At 34.1% G+C, this 17,893-nt stretch overlaps 1 protein-coding gene across 10 annotated transcripts in view; it reads right to left on the bottom strand.

The window, feature by feature from the left end:
* ZNF385B (zinc finger protein 385B) overlaps positions 1-17,893 on the bottom strand; it is a 265,070-nt gene that overhangs the window by 11,182 nt on the left and 235,995 nt on the right. For all 10 annotated transcript variants that reach the window (XM_025039446.1, XM_006921245.1, XM_025039442.1 and 7 more), the window contains one exon: positions 6,884-7,046. In XM_025039446.1, the coding sequence (XP_024895214.1) occupies positions 6,884-7,046 (163 nt within the window). The remainder of the gene's footprint in view (positions 1-6,883; positions 7,047-17,893) is intronic.

The raw sequence follows: 17,893 nt of genomic DNA on the forward strand, positions 1-17,893 counted from the left end.
GTTTCTCATTGTGATTACACCCCTTACTGCTCCTTCGATCTCAGTAGACAACCCTAGTTCTAGGAGGACTGCTTCTCCACAGGGAGCATCCAATTTTCTCCTTCGACAAATGGAGATGTGTTGGATTGTCCATTCTTTTATTACTGTAGCTGTATATAAAGCAGATTGGCAACCTATGAGATAGGACATCTATCTTACTGAATACAATAAAAAGAGCTACCAGTGTATTTTTGCCCTGTCCATATTCTAAGGAGTGCACCAGAGCTTCCCACATTAAATTGATATTAATTTAATATATACTAACTCTATGACTGCTGTTCACAGGAGAGAGTACCAGGAGCTGCAGGGGACATAATGGATAAGATACACAAAAAGTGGGAGAATAAGTAGAAGGACATTTCCTCCATTACACAAAATGTTAGAAAGACCAAGAAGGTCCTTCCACATCTTTAAATGACCCACTGGGAGAGTCAGGCTCATTAAGCCTTAATGTCCTGGAATGAAAATACACGTGCAATAATTACTGTGAAATAATAAAATAATCACAAGAAGAATATAAGTACAGATCACTGTTGCATGGCAGCATGGAATGAAATGACTGTAGAGTTAAGAAAAGGACAGAGTCTGCAAATTTCTTTGAACAAATGGCTGCTTTTTATGGTTACTATTTATTGAGCATCTGTTAAGTGATAGGCAGTGAGCCAGGCATATTTACTAGTTCACTAATTTTGACAATAAACTGGGGGTTAGGTATTAGCCCTTCCATTTTATAGATGAGGAAGTAGAAGATCAGTGAACATGACTTGGTTAAGGTTATAAGGTCAATGAGAGGAAGAACTAATCTGAGTTCGAGCTCATATTCTTTTAACTATGCTATAAATGCAAAGTAGGTAAGAGACACTCAAGAATCATACCTTGGTTAATATATCTATATTCAAAGCCACTCAAACTTAAGAAAAAAAAAAACAGTTGTAAAATAGAATGTAGAAAGGTTAACACCCTTTTGAGATATCAGACTTCTAGAAGTATCACTCAGTTAAAAATAATCTAATATAGCCTTCAAAAATACGTGCAGTTAAGTCCATGAACCTTCATCCAAAGATAGCATAACATGGTAGTAAATCTGAGTGACTACCCCAATGAGACTCTGACCTTGAAACTATGTTCTATTTGAATGACTCTGAGTCATTATTTCCCCTTTCTAGGTCTCACTTTCTAGTATCCATCAAAGGATTGCTATAATCATTAATTAAGATAGCATATATAAAATGTTTAGCACATTAGTATCAGGCACAACATGATCATTCAGTTACACATTAATTATTAGTAGTACTTCTGTTAAACTTATTTTTGCATATAAGTCTAATAAGCTTAGATCTGATTTTCCAGAGTATGCTATATTAGGTGCAGCACAATGAAAGATGGTGATAGCTGACCACCTCTCACTGATAGCAGCAAGAAAGGACAGCTGAAATAACATATCACAGGAGGAGCAAAACAAAAACAAAGCAAAACAAAAAAACAAAACCCAAAAAACTATCGACATCAATAATAGGCAATTTTATTATGCTTTACATTTTGCAAAGCTCTTTCATAATCATTTCACGGACTCCATCCAACACTGCTGTGATGTATGAAGGGCATTATTCCCACTTCACAGATGAGAAAAGAGATGCTCAGAGAATTTAATGCCTTCTCTGGAGTCATAACTAGTCAAAAGAGCAAAGAGTATCACGGTCTATAGATGTGTTATCCAATACAGTAGCTACTTAAAATGAAATATTCAGTTCCTCAGTATCACAAGCCACATTTTGAGTACTGAATAGCTATGTGTGGCTAATGGCACTCATGTTGGACAACACAGATTATAGACCATTTTTATCACCACAGAATGTTTTATTGGATAGCGCTGTCTATAGAAATGAGAGCACCATTACTGCATAATTCTATGTCCATAACAACAAATCTGATCACAGTGAAAGAAGTCAGGGAAGACTTCAATAAAAAGTATGTTTCTATAAAACACAATTTAAGCTTTATATTATAAAACTAAATTTGCATGATGTTAGAGTGTAAGCATAATCAGAATTGGGCCCAGAATCCCACAAAATGCCTAGTACCAGTGTCCTGCACACAGAATCTACCACTATTTATTGAGTAGTTCTATTTGATCATCCACCCATTTTAGAAAAATATGTCACTGTGAGAGAATTCTTCTTGAAGCAAATAAGTGGAATATCATAAAAATGTAAGTAATAACCTTTGTAAAAATCTCAAGGGCATTTATGGTTGTGCATTTACAAAGTTAGTCAATGTACATACAAACTCCTTTTACATTCCAATATCTTTTAAATATCGAAAAGTTTTTAATAGTGACATAAGCCTCAAGGAGATATCTAAGATTTTGCTTTTTAGAAGGGTTTGTAACATATTTCTAATAAATCATAAGTTAATAGATCCTCAATAAATCATAAGTCAGTCTCAACTTTGGTTCACATTTTTAGAGCAACACTAAGAAATAGCTTATAGAAGTGGATAACCTAACAATAAATGTTCAACATTATTTGGAAGCAAAAAAAAAAAAATGCTCAAAAGTTTCAGAAGTCAGTTTCCAGAGTATGACCAACACTTAACTACCTAAGAATTTTCAGCCTTGTTTGGTAGGTTGCTATTGTCAAATTCAAGGTGCACAGGCAAAGATGAAGGCAGTTTCATTTTTTTAAATTGACTTTGAAAGTGTTAATGATATATGTACATTTCACGAAAATATGAGCCTTAGTATAATGGTCTGTTCTCTTTATACAGATGGGACTCAATTTACGCTCTACATGATTATACCCCAGAATTTCAGACTTAAGATGCTTGTCATAAATATAGTTAATCTATTATTTTATGAAGGATACTAAATCTCAGCCTCCTGGATTTGGATAGATGTATGCCAAATTTATGATAGTGCTTGTCTATAAATGACAGATACTGCCAAGGCAGAAAACAATCATTTTCTTCTTCTCAACAGCACAAGGTCTGGCTGCTGGAGACAGAAAGGAGGGAAGAGGCAGTTACGAAGACCTTGCTAGCTAATCTATGGAATCCTGCGTCAGTCAGTGGAAATGAGAAGTTGTCATTTGGAAAACTTGGCCCCATTTGTAACACATGAAAACTGTGAAACATGAAGGGGAACTCATAAAAACGATGAGGCGAGGGTCTGCATTTGTATCCTTGGCAGAAACACTCTTTGATAAAACTGAAAATGCTCTTTCATAAGGCATCAGGGTAATCATAAAAAGCTGAACTGCAGCCTTTCCAGGCAAATCATACTGATCTACCAGTTGATAACTGGTCTGGGTTCACACACAAGAAATTGCCACCATGCAAAAGCACAACATACTGAAAACTAAAATGAGTTGTTTGAGGTATCCTACCTTCTTTCCTTCCTTCCTACGTCTTTTCTGATAATATCATCTCAGTCTCTGTGGTATGATCATGGGTATGGATAAATAAAACAATCCCCATGTCCTTAGTGCAAATATTTTAGATAGAATGATTCAAAATCCTACTGAAAATGTGGACAGTGTTCAGGACAACCCAACTGGACACTTTAGGAGGCAGGTCAAGGCTCCTGCCATATTGACGATGCTCTTCTCAATGTTGACCTCTATCTCAGTCAGTATATTTAGCTTAGGCACAGAAAGTCTACAGTTTTCAAGCTGGAGCTTTGAGAACATTTGTCATTTACCTGAAATGAGTGTTTGCATTCAAACTTGCCCTTGAAAAGAGTTATAACTTCTAAAGCTGTGTTCTATTACAATTAAAATGCTATAGACAACACAATGCATAGGAACTAAGGGTTATTAATAAAACAAAGCCTTAATGGCCCTTTCAATGCCACAGCTCCTACTGAAAAATATCAACAGTCAGCAAGCAATTTAAAAATAATATATTGTCCTACTCACTAATCCTTTAAAAAGTGGTTTAGTGGTCTGACTTTACTCATTGGGATACTTGTATTTGCTCCCCCAAGTCGGAGAAATTTAGAAGTAATGGGAATAATGGAATAAGCGTGGAACAAGAAGACTTCAGTGCCTGTTTTGACTCTACTAGGATATGATTTGTGAACCTCATACAAGCCATTTAACTCTTCCAAGACCCAAGTTCTTTGCTGTTACCATATATTTGGGCACAGCTTGAAAGTGGTAACTACATATTATTTTTCTTTATAGTCTGACTGTTCAACACAATAAAAAAAAAAAAAACTAGGTTGGATATTCTCTGAGGACAAGAAATTGTCTTTCTGTTTATTGTTGCACCCCAGTATCTGGCAAAATATACAGATGTACTATACTATTTTGTATAGTTATATGTATATAGTGAATAAATGGATATAAAGTTTGTTGTATGAATCAATGAAAGGCAAACACTAATTTCAACCCTACCAGTTATAGGGCTGTTGAGAGAATCATATGAAAACATGTATGTGACTGGATTTTGTAAACTGAACAAATTTAAGGTGTTCATATTGTTATATTTCAAGCAGAACATGCTGGTTCCATCATTTTTGCTCTTAACTGCATTTATAAAAATATCTATAGCATTTTAAATCATTCCATCTGCTTTCATCTGTTTAGACAGCAATTGATTAAAGGCTGTTTAGCTCTAAATAGCTTTATATACTTTGAAGAACTAGAAATGTATTTTTTCCCACCTTGATATCTAATTAATTTTTTAAAAACATCTACTGCTGAAGATTAGACATATGGACCATTAGGCTGACTATCACAATATTTTATCATTAGGTTGATCATCACAATATTTTATTATTTTCAAGAAATAAGGTTTTTCAATGGTTTTTTTGTTGTTCGAACATATGAGTGGTTAAATGCTGTCACAAGAAAACATTCAATTTGATGTATAGGATGTATTATCACAGAGAGGTATACTGTCATATGGCATTATGATGCTTGAACTCCAGGGAGAAATTTGGGTGCAGTGTCTGGCCAATATGTTCTCACCATCTTCCTGAAGTTGCCTAATGCTTGCTGTGTTTTGACCCCAATTCTCTCAAAGCACATTTCTCCTCCATCTTACCATGTTTTGAACTCCCATTAATGAATCATTAAAAGTTGGGGTAGATCCTGGGAGACCATAAAATCATTTCTTTGGATTTTATATTTAATTCTATCTCAAACTCTAAAAAGTGAACAGGACAGGTATTCTTACTTAACTGCCTTTAATGAAACATACTTCATTTTTTTCTAATCAAGTGCTCGATTCAGGTAATAAAGTCTTTGACAGACTATTGCTTCATAGGGGCAACAATATTCTATAGAAAATAAAACCAGGCAGGAAGTCAGGAGATGATGGATCCTGTTCTACCAAATACTAGGTAACCACCAGCAAATAACTGCCACAATAGGGACCTTGCCTCAGTTTGCTATTTTGTAAACTGGAGATAATATTTGACCTTAATATCTGTTAGATCTGAGTTAAAAATCGATTAAATAATATATTAAAAAGGCTTTGTTCTTTAGAAGGGGAGAAGTATGATATAATAATCCAGTATTTATTATCTATTCATCGGATCACATGATTTAATACTAATTAAACACTAATTTCAACCCTACCAGTTATAGGGCTGTTGAGAGAATCATATGAAAACATATATGTGAATTCTATGACACAAAGAACGAAAACTCTTTATTACCAAATTTTGGTTAGCTCACTCCTTCTAGGCTGCAGAGCTTCTGGAACCAGTATTTATGGGACTTAATTAATAATGGTCCCTTCTTACACAATCTTTGTCTGAGTAGGCTTTTCTGAACCTTCCTTTTACAGTAATGAATTTGTTCTTCTCCAAAACTGTGGACAGCTACAGGAAAGCTTTATGAAGTCTCTTCATCAAATTCTACAATGATTTGAAGAGCGAATAGAATCAGGAGAGGTGTGTGTGTATGCGTGTGTCCAACAACAGAGAGGTCTCTAAAGAGTCAAACTGAAAGGGATTTATTCTCTTAGTCTCCTTTAATAGACACTGGTCCTCAACTAGTCACTAATACCAGACGACTCATCCATGTTCGGCCCTGAGGAGCAGATATGAGTGTGAGAAAGTCTATTAAACATATAATTTCATGGTATACATGTTAGAAAAAAAAAGACTTTTCTCTCTGAATCATTTAATTGAACCTACTCAGAAAAACTGCTGATGCACTGGAACTGTGACTCTTTTTAAAACGCATTTTCACTAGTAGTCCATTTCCCATTATACAAAGTTCTTCTGTTAGTCAATTCATAACTTTGTAAATAGTGCCCGTAAAATCCTTGAGTTATTTGTAATTCCGAGGAGAACTTTACAAAGATCTTCAAAAATTAAAATCTTTTATTATTGAACATATTTTCAGATTCACTTAATAATGCCACTCTCAGAAAACTTCACTGTTTTGCTCCTCCATTCCCCTTCATCATAGTAAAAGAATATAAAAATGTCTATTAGTAAACAAGTTTAAGAATTCCTTTACTGAAAAAGTCTATAGTAAAAACCAAACACAAAATGAATAGAAAGGAATAATAAACACAGTATTTTAGATTCATTTCTGGATATTTGTCTAAACACATTGTGACCAAGTAGCCTATACTTATTTTCATGCATATATACATATATATTTATACACATATATACTTAAATATATATATATACCTAACAACATGGAATGATAACATATTGAATACTTTGATTCCGTGCAAACAAATAACTTCCTGTGAAGGAAACATATTAATATCATAAAAACAAATCATGGAGAAAACATGCAACAGCTGAGCGGAGAAGAATGGGGTTGGGGACCAGGAAAGAGGAACACAGAGAATGTAAAGAACAAAAAGTGTCATTGACCTGATTTGTCAGAGCTGTTGCCTGTGATTGGAGTGATGGAGCAGCTGGGATTAGCCTTTGCGCTGTCCTTGGAAGAAACCATTTTTGGTTTATTTTTCGTTGCCTCTAGTGCTTTGACCTTCTTGGCATGTTTACTTCCTTTGTAGTGGGCCTCGGCCTGGCTCTACAAAGGAGAACAAATCAGGCTCATTTTTTGCTACTTACAAACACCACAATGGATGATCATGCAGAAAAAAATACATTCAATCATCAGCACCACAGACATAACAACTCAGCACTCAACTATGTTTTGGCATTTAGTGAAGTGGTAGATCAGTATCTAAGAGCTTTTTGCATATTGAAACCTTCTCTACAATACAGAGGACCTGTGTCTTTAAAAACCAGACATTACATGAGTGGACAACAAGGCCAGGCCAAATTGTGGCAAAGGTAAGCTTTGTTATCAGTACCTTCCACCACTGTCCACTGGGGGTGCTCTTCAGACATTTGGCTGACAGCAAGCTGCTCTGTGTCCTACCCACAACCATTACAGTTTCTTTCCCTTCAGCTAAAAACCTGTCTGCCCTGCATCTACTTTCTTCCAGACTCTGCTCTGAGAGCAAGTGATGGGACAAAGCAACTTGCTAGTGGGTGAAGATGGTACTACATTTTAGAGTCATCTACAGGTGTTTCATGCATCATTTTGATGATTTTAGTTCTAACAACAGATGATATAAACCACAAAGGAAGTAAGGACAATCCTTGTTTCTGATCTCAGATATGATTCAGAAGTTAACGAGCATGAGTGGAACTGTGACTTCAATACTAGATCAAAAGTTAGGAAAGGGAGAAGACAAGTGACTACTAAAAATCTCCAAAAGACAAAAACAAATTATAGCAAAACAAGAAAACATTTAGTAAACTTACTGACATTTGGAAAATTCCCTTTGCCTAAAGATCAAGGATTTTACCTTTTTGGTATCAAGTACTAATGCACATATTAGCAAAAGAATGAGTTTATTCACTTCAATTTCATTTTGAATAGATCCTAAAAATATAAACATTCATTAGTAAAAAACAAACAAACAAAAAAACGTAAAAAAATAAAACTAGAATATATGTTATATGGCATATTAGTTTATTTATAAAAGTTAAATGGATGATAAACTTATCATATAAATGAATTTTTGTGAGAGGATTTCTAAAGTAATAACTTTTTTTACATCGGTTCTCCTTATATACATACAGATATATAAAGAGAACCTATGTAAAAAAAGTTTTTCTGAGCAACCAGTATATAGGTGGTGTGTGTATGTGTGTATGTCTGTGTCTGTGTAGGTAGGTAATTAGTTAGTTAGGTAGGTAGGAAGATAGGTAGGTAGTTAGAAGTAACATTGGAAAGAATGAACCAGGTTATAATTCTATGTTTCAACAAAGGATACATAAGTGATATTCCTAGCATATAACCCCGATCACCCAAGGTCAGTGACATTTTATTGACTGTACACAGTACCTAACTTCCTTTGTAAGTATTGTTTTAGACCATCCTTGACTTATCATTTTAGTTGGTTTGCTCAAGGACCTCTCATTATAACTCTGTCAGGGTGAAAAAAAATCCCAAGAAAGAAAAAGTCATTTATTTATTATCAACCAAAATGGTTAAATCCAGGTAATATAGTTGGGTAGATATAAATTCAGAAAATATATAAATAAAAATTAAAAAATTGATAATGCAAAGTAATAAAATAATAACTAATAGTATTAAGCTTCTGCCAAGCATAGTTCTAAATGTATTACACATATTAGCTCATTTAAATCTCACAATACCCTGTAAGTTAGGATTATTAGTCAGCACTTTACAAATAAACTCCAGGCACAAACGAGTTAAATAACTTATCAAAAGTCAAATAGATTGGTGTAGAAGCCATTTTGCAGATCCAAAATGCTGACATGTTTATTTCTATTTAACTATATACCCAAATACCATGCATATACATAGTCACACTAAGATAACATTATAATTTTATTAGAAGTTAAAAATTACACACAACAAAAGCACACTGCTTTTAATGACTCAGTGAAAGATTATATTTTAACAGAAGTTTCTATGAATAAAGACTATCAACTTAATTCATGGGAAATATACTAGCATAACACATTAGGCCTGATCCTTCTGGTGAGTAGCAAGAAAGTCCCACTTCTTAGGTATATAACAATTTCTACAACATATCAGGAGATCTCCTCCTTTTTCCAAGTATACTAAATAGTATGATGTTACTTTGATGTCCTTTGGCTAAAAAAACATGGTTCTCAGAATAAAACCTGCTTGCACAAGATAAGCAGAGTGTCATTTCCTCTTTACTATTTCTTGGCATTACTGCAGAAACTTAACAGCATCAATTAGCACTTGGGATAAAGATCTAGCTAAGTGACACCTCACTAGATGCCAAGATGGAAAGAACTTCCCATAGCCATGATCCACTTTTCCTTTTGAGTTCTGAGGCATGGAGACAAGTGCAACTAGGGTTCTTAGCCTCTACTGACCATTGTTTGGGGAAGATCATGGAATAAAGACAGTGGCAGGCGCCGCTAACTCACATTTGGCATCCTTCCAATTCCCCTGTGGGATTATTGGTAGACGCACTTTGCTATCCCCAGTATTGTATCTGAGGCAGTGTAAACAGCTTCTAAATCCTTGGCAAATCTTCAAGTGAAACTGAGACACTGTTAAGTAGTAACACGATTAACCAGACTTCATTATTGAGGAGTCTCCTTAATTGAGGAGTGAAAGAAATAAGGATAAGAGCCAAAAAAACCAAAAACCAAAAACAAACAAACAAAAAAACCCAACACCTGTGAATTAGGCAATACCATCAAGCCCAAGCAACAATGAATGGCTCTTGTATCACTTCTAAGAGACTTGGTTGACCAAGTTGACTTATTTTACACGTCTCAAGGACTAATCAGCAGACACGTATTTGTCTAACACTGATGGCTTGTTTTCTGCTTCCCTAACAAAAGTGCTCTGTGCTTCTTACAGTGATCAAAGAAACCTCTTGTTAAGAACTGCCAGAATTAGAAAGTTGCCTAAACCACCATACTGACCTCCAAACAGAATTCATTGGTATTGGTCCTTCTCTCAGAGGTCACTCCAGCAGCTACCTGACTGCCCACTGACAGAACAGCTTTGACAGGACATGACATCTAGAATTTTTTCTTCCATTCGTCTCCATCTTTGTTGCAAAAGCTGTCTGTTTTCTCAAATCCTCTACATTTCTAGGGACCCTATTGGTCCAAACAAAAAAGATAAATAATAAGATAATGTATTGCTATAAAAATAAAAATGTAGTAAAGAGAAATTCTAAAATTCACTGTGCTTCACTTTCTGGTTTTAAACTTATTTCTAATTAGTGCTTCAGAGAAGCAGCTAGGATCTTGAAACATGATGTTAAACTGTTTACTTTGTACAGAAAGAACAGCCAAACTCAAACTCACCAAGTGGCTGGGAAGGTCCATATCATGGAATAAGTCCTCAATATTTATTTATCAATAAAACCAAATTTTTTTTTTGTATTTAAACTGATGCCTTAATTTAAAAAAAGTACATCATTAAAACTATTGGCATCTTTTATTCGGAGACAGATTTCAATGTATTAAGCAGTGTTATATGGGAAATAGCAGAGATCAGTTAATTTTCAGAAAAACTCTATTTACTAAAATGCCAAATAAAACATATCAAATGAAGTAACATAAAAATAGACTAAACTAATAAGGGGAAAACCTGATTATTTACTGCATGAAGAATTACTTAGCACCAGCCATGCGCTAGACATTGTGAAAAATTAAAAGCAAAGACTCTTACTTGGTAGTTGAAAGAAAAGACATGAATGCAAATAACTATAAACCAAAAAAGAGGGTGGAATTATAAAATGAAAGGTAAAGAGCAGCGAAGGCACATGGGCATCAGAGGAGAGGTAAATCTCTTTGGATTGCAGAGCATCATGGAATCTTCATGAAAAAGTGACATGAGAGCTGGGCCTTGCTCGAGGGGCAGGGTTCTGAAGTAGCAGTGTGGAGAGGAAGGTATTTCAGGCAAAGGAATAGCATATGGTAGGGCACGGAAATCTTCCGAATTGTGCAATGTTCCCCGGGCATTTCTGCTTTCCAGCATCACTGGAACACAGAGAGATAAAAGAAACAACAGGGGAAGGCAGCCACATTGTGTGACCTCAGAAATTATCTCCTGTGACATGGAAAACATATAATAGGGTTTTAAAATTAAGAAAAAACAACTGAGTGTTCTGTTTGTAGGTATCTTGTCTAAATGGTTATGAAGATGTCACTTTTATATCACAGATTTTATCCTGTGCTCCAAACAATAATCTTATATTAAAAGAATGATTAAATTATTTATATTGACGCTCTAATAGTTATTGAGATAAAAGTGTGGCACTTAAAATACTATAGTTAAACATATAAAAAATGAACTAAATATTACTGAGTAATAGCTAGATAATTACTTGAATCTTTGCTTCAAGACTATTTTTAATCATTAAAATGTTCTTTGCATATACTTGTTGCACTGTCAAAATCACACATTCTGAGAAAAAACTACAACATAAGAAACATAAGATCATAAGAAAGGCTTACTTAATCCATAGACTGCTAGTAAGCCTTTCTGCAATTATAAGGCCTGTAATATCCATAATGACATACAACTACTGGCTTTGATATTCACTTCATTCAACCCTCAACTACTGGGATCTGTTGAAAACAAAGTCTAGACAAAGTTATAACCATTAAAAGATGTTTAGCTTAAAAAGATATAATGTCTTTGCTAATTTATAATTTATAGCTACATGAAATACTTCAGGTTGCTATGGCTTGTCCAGTGTTGCCACATTGCAAAACTCCCAGGATGGGGGGAGCCACTCATATAAAGTTCAGTGTGAATGGTGTCCTCTGGATTCCTCCAAGGCCAGAATTCTGACTATGGCCTTTCATAGCTATTGGCTTTATAATATGTATGTAAAACTCCATATATTTCTATATTACTAAAGAGAAAAGTAGTGGCTTCTAGGAAGAAGATGATGTGCACTCTTGACTGTGAATTCTCTTTAGGTCTAATTTAGATTCTCTCGAATATCGCAAGACAGAAGTAGAGTTCTTGTGGTGCAGCTGATTTAAAATGTCACCATTTGAATACATGAGCATGACATTATAATCATTCACATTATAAAGAAGTTTCCATGTAGGCAAATTAATTCATTTCTTAAAATACTAAGATCTTTAAGCAGGCTTCATGTTAATTTTTCCAATGTAACCTATTAGCCAGCTAAGAGTCTTGATGCTCATGTTTCTGGTACGTAATTCATTGGTGATATTACACATGGAAACATGGAGAAGCTATAAATGGACTTAACAACTATGACAGAATTTTCATGGTGAAATAGAAAAGCACTAAAGTTTAAGTTCAAAATTATCTGGAATATAGCAAAAAGTGACGTTTTTAAAAAGTGCTTTTTAAAAATAAAAATGTTTCTTGTAGAGTTCCAAATAATTAAAATTTTGTCTCATTTTCCTAGTGAGTGTTATATTTCAATTATGTGAAGGCGGATTCTTAATTTTAGGTGATTTCCAGCAATCTACGATTCTTTCCCTGGATACGCCAAACATATACGCTATGTTTCCAGTTTAGTATTGACAAGAGTGGGGCATAAAAGAGAGTTATATGAACTTGGCTGTATTAACTATGAACTGAGTCCCCAATTCATTCATTTGTTCAATTCTGTCTTGTTTGCTCCTCATTTTCAAATTAAGCCAACATTTAAAATTATATATTTTTAAAATAAATTATATACATATATATGTGTGTGTGTATATATATTTGTGTGTGTACACACATATACACACACACATAAAGTCCATCCTAGAAGATTAATTTCTTAATTCTATTCATGAATACTGCAAATTATAGATTATATTTTGAAAATACTTTCCCCCTACCAACCAAATGGAAGTAGGTTTATGTGAATGTTTTCAATGATGATAATAGATAATGAGTTTCATTTAATGCAATTTCCTTAACATCACAATTTACTTAAAAATTCAACAAAAAGTACTGACAGGCTTATCCTAAGAAAATAAGATAGTTTATTTTTCCATTTTACATTATATTACAATTTTTAAAAGGTTTATTTACTTTGTCTTCTGGATTGGGGGTGAATATCTAAGTCAATTTAATGATAAATGTATGTGAAAAGTCTTAGTATGTGTACTAGAGTTTAACTGAGGCAAAATGAAGTAAAGAAACCCTAGAGAAATATGCCCTTAATCTTTTTCCAAATCATAAGGGGGAGTAAACCATGAACTCCTCACAGAATGACTTGATAAGCCATATTCTCTAAGTTAATATGCCAAAAGTGGGAAAATTAGTACTCTCTACACTAACAATCTTGATTACAAAATAATGGGAACATTTATAATTTATGAAAATATCTAATTTTCTCAAAGAATTAGGCAGATGGGGACCTAATCTGTTAGAACTTCTAAATCTTAGAATTTTTATGAAACTTGGATATCATCTGTTAATTTTATAACATATTACAAAACAGTAAGGATTTGTTAATAATTACTTAATATTATTGAGTCATTTATTTTATGATTTCTCCAAAAATATTTAAAAGTAAAAATTATCTCTTTTAAATTAATTTCCCATTTTATATTAAACTGAGAAATTTTAGTTAATAATTCCCAGCTACCTTGAAATATAAAGAAGGGTACCTTAGAGTTTATAGATTTCACAGTTACATCTCAAATTTCTCATATGTTCATGAGTGCTGCTGTCTTTCAGTGGGGAAATAGATTGCCATTGTGTGTTCTCTAGGAGTGATTTTTGTTACTCAATGATAAGTAATGCAATATAATTCAGGTCTATGCATTAACGCTGTGATTCTACAGCTAACTAATTCAAGTCTTCTGACGGTCTTTTAAATTAGGCTCCCAGGCTTCTACATATTAATTTTTAATCAGTCTAGAAGGTATTACATTTACCTCCATTTCCATATTAAAGAAATTTACAGAAATGATGCAAATTCTAAAATTAGAATTTGCACTGTCTCCTTATAGTTGCTATATAATATTCTTAATTTAGACCAAAGTGACAAAGTAATTTTGAAAGTATAATGCTTAGAAAATTGGTTAATGAATGGCTTTAGTAATATTTTATATATGTTTAATGTATTATTTATCATTATTCATTTAAAAACCTCTTTTATAATATAAGCTTTTGTAAACTCATACCCCAAGCCCCTAAACCAATTTTTAAAACCCAGCAGTATTTTATAATTCAAAATTAAGTGAATTATGCATATGTGAAAAGTAAAACCATATCTTTTCAAAACATATAAATATAACTAAGAGAAAATAAAGAAACTATGTTTTTACTAGTCACTTAGCTACCCTGGGTCATGTTAAGGCTGTCTCTATACTAAAGTATCAGATTAAACTAGAAATTTTCATTCCAGATTAATCTGGTCAATCTCCCTCACATAAAAGAGATTGGACTACTGGAGGCAAATTAAAATAAAAATGCCTGTAACTTTGATTCACCCATAAAAACCAAAATTTTTCAATATAATCAGTGAAATGCTAAGTGGACTGCCAGTTTCTGATTTTGTATGATATTGTCTAAAAGTTCTACTCACCAGTAAGAGTCACAACAAAGGCTGCTCATGTAATATAGAATATACCCATGTGAACACTGCCTTACTTATCTTTGAATCTTCTGAAATGCCTATTACATGGTACACGTTCAATAAAGAGTTGTTGAATTGAATATAATATTTATGGGACAGAGTAAGAAAAATCTTCTAAAAGCTGACATTTAACATTGGGGGTCATTTATTTTCATTAACAAATATGTATTGAATATCTGTTATGATCCAGGCGTCATTCTAAGTGTTGTGGAATGCAGGTCTAGAGAAACATTCTAGTATGGGGACATAGGCAATAAAATGAAATTTATATATATTTTAGATGATAAGTGTTGAATGATAAGTGATACATTTATGAATATGTTAGGTAGTACTACAAAAATATAAGGAAAAGTAAGGGGAATACACTATGATGGGGTGGGATGCTATTTCAGGTACCAGGAAAAGTCTTTCTTTTGAGGGGGTATCTGCACAGAGACCTGAATGAAATGAAAGTAGATATCTGGAAAAAGAGTATTTCAGGTCCAGGGAAGAGCAAATGGCCATTGCAAGGATTTTGACTTCTATTCTGAGTAGATGGGAAATCCCAGCAGTGTTTTGAACAAAAGAGTAACCTTGTTTAACTTCTGTTTATAACATTATCGCTCTGGTTATTGTGTTGAGAACAAGCTATATGTGTACAGTAGGGAAGCTGGGGTGAGGCAAAGTAGAAGAGAGGTAATTATGATCATCCAGACAAGTGATATAAAGGATTCGAAATAAAATCCCACTGGAGGATCAGAAAGCCTTCAAAAGAATGATTTTCTTAACCAGAGTTTTATTTGTATAACCATTGCAAACCATTACTTTTATATTTTTAAGTTCAAATTGTATCTTTTTTTTTTTTTGTCTAGGTAATACAATTACACAGCTTAAAAGTATTTTTAAAAGTATATACAGTGAAAAGTCTGCCTTTCAGACTCAACAACTCTTTGTTGACACTTTCTGTGTATCCTGCCAGAAATAATTTACATGCCGATCAAGCAAATATATACATATATGTGTACTTTTCCTTTCTTTTGTTTTTTAGGCAAATGCCTACATACCACCTATGTTGTTCTGCATTTTGTTTTTTCTATTAAGCAATAGATCTTAGAGATTTTTAAAAATGAGTAATTAGAAAGTTTTCTGATTTTTAAATGGTTGCATATACTTGTTTTATTATATGAATGAACCATAATTTATATCAATAGTACCTTATTGAAGAATATGTAGGTTGTTCCCAAAGTTGGGTTGTCACCCATGATGCAAAAATAGGTAATAAATACTTCAAATTATTATTTTTCTTCTTTTACAATTAGAAAAAATTTTAAGTACTTCAGTTAAATTAAAGCACACATTTAAAATTTTCCTATTTAGTTTTCAAACCCTAATTTGTAATTCTGGATATATTGCAGTTATGTTCTCCTAAGCATATTTCTCTGAATCTGGCATCAAAATGTGTAACCCTGTCCCAGGCTTAATAAAATGACATGAAAATTGGAGAAAAGAAAGGACCTTGAGATAGGCCTTCAATAATGAAAAGGATTTCAAAGCCAAGAGGTATATAATCCCAATGAGGAGAAGGCTATGATAAGAAAAAAAAGTCTGGAAAAATCAAACAAATTTATGTTCCGGAAAATGTGAATAATTCAGTTTGAGTGAAATGTGGGTGTGTGTACAGTAGGAGTGGAAAAAAAGATTGGAAAGGCAAGTGTCAGATTATTTAGGCCTTACATACTAGGTAGTAGGAAGGTAGTTAACAAATAGCATACTTAACTAAGTAAATGATGAGAGGCCACTGAAGACATTTGTTCTAGTACAATCTAATTGCAGCAAAGACCTACTAGAAGGAAAGAAAAAACAGGAGAGTAACTAGAAGGTTCTTACCACAGTGAGTCAGGGACTAATGGTGTTTTTAAATATACAGATTTCAAATTTCAGGGGCATTTTAAACCAAAAACCAGAGCTTTCATAAAAAAAAAAAAAAAAAAGGAATTATTACTCCTATTAAGACAAGTCTCTATCTGAAAATGCTGTTCTTTTTTGCCTTCCCCAGCGTCTGTTAACTCTTCTCTTTTACACATTTATACTGACCCCCACCACATCCTTTTCATTAATGTTTAAACAAGCTCAGATCTTCCCAAACCAAAATAAACCACCCCTTAACCTACATTCACTCCTAGTTTCTCACCCTATTATTCTGCTCCCTTTCAGAGACTAATTTGTTAAATTAATTGTATGCATATCTCCATCTTTTCCTTTCTAATCAGTCTACCTCAATCTACTGAAACAGACATCACCAAGACACCATTGCCCTAAATCCTAAAACCAAGAACATCTTTTATGCCTCCTTCTTGACCAATCAGGTGCACCTGCCCCTGCTGACCTCTCGCTTCTACTTTGGCAGGCACTTGTCCCTAGGCTATTTCCTAGGCTCGTGTCTCCCACTTTCATTTCACAACCACTTGCAGGCTCATCCTCCCCTGCCCAGTCATTAAATGTTGATATATTTCAAGCCTCAGTGTTAGGCCTTCTTGTCTTCTCACTCAAAACTTTCCAGTCTACTCCCCATTCCATCTCATCAACACTACAAGTTCCTCAACCACCTCTATACCAATAATTTCCTGGCTTCTACCTCTCTAGTCTAGAGCTTTCTTCTGAGCTCCAGACTCAGAATATGCATTTGCATATCTCAAAGCACCTTCAACATAAGTTGAAAACCAAACTTGGCATCGTTTGTCTCTGCTTTGGTGCCCAAACTACGTAGTCCTCTTCTAGCATTTCATTTCAGCCGATAGCATCACTCTAGATCTGCTGTAAGAGCCAAATCCAGGGATCATTCTACACCCCCACATTCAGTCAATCACTAAGTCCTGTGGATTCTACCACCTAAATGGTTCTGTAATCAAGCTGATTCTTTACATCTCAACCACGGTCACTTTGGTCCTGACCCCCATCCTCTTTTGCTTGGACTCCTGCAACAGCCTCTCGAATGATCGCCCCACCTGCTCTCTTACAATCTAACCTCTACACGGGGGCCAGAGTGATAGTTTCAAAATGCAAAACCGATCACGTCATTCCTCTGCTTAAAATCCTCAAAGCCTTTCCGTTGTTCCTGGTTTAAAATCTAAAACCATCATATTCAAGACCTATATGGCCTACTCCCGACCTACCTCTAGTTTCATTTAGTAGCAGGCTCTCTGTTATTCTCTGAGGAATTGAAAGAGAGTGTGGCTGGAATGTAACTATAGCGCTGCCCTTTTACACATTCCTAAAATATTATCCCTTTTCTCTT

This window comes from Pteropus alecto, unplaced genomic scaffold (assembly GCF_000325575.1).
Source record: "Pteropus alecto unplaced genomic scaffold, ASM32557v1 scaffold3, whole genome shotgun sequence".
NCBI classification, from domain to species: domain Eukaryota; kingdom Metazoa; phylum Chordata; class Mammalia; order Chiroptera; family Pteropodidae; genus Pteropus; species Pteropus alecto.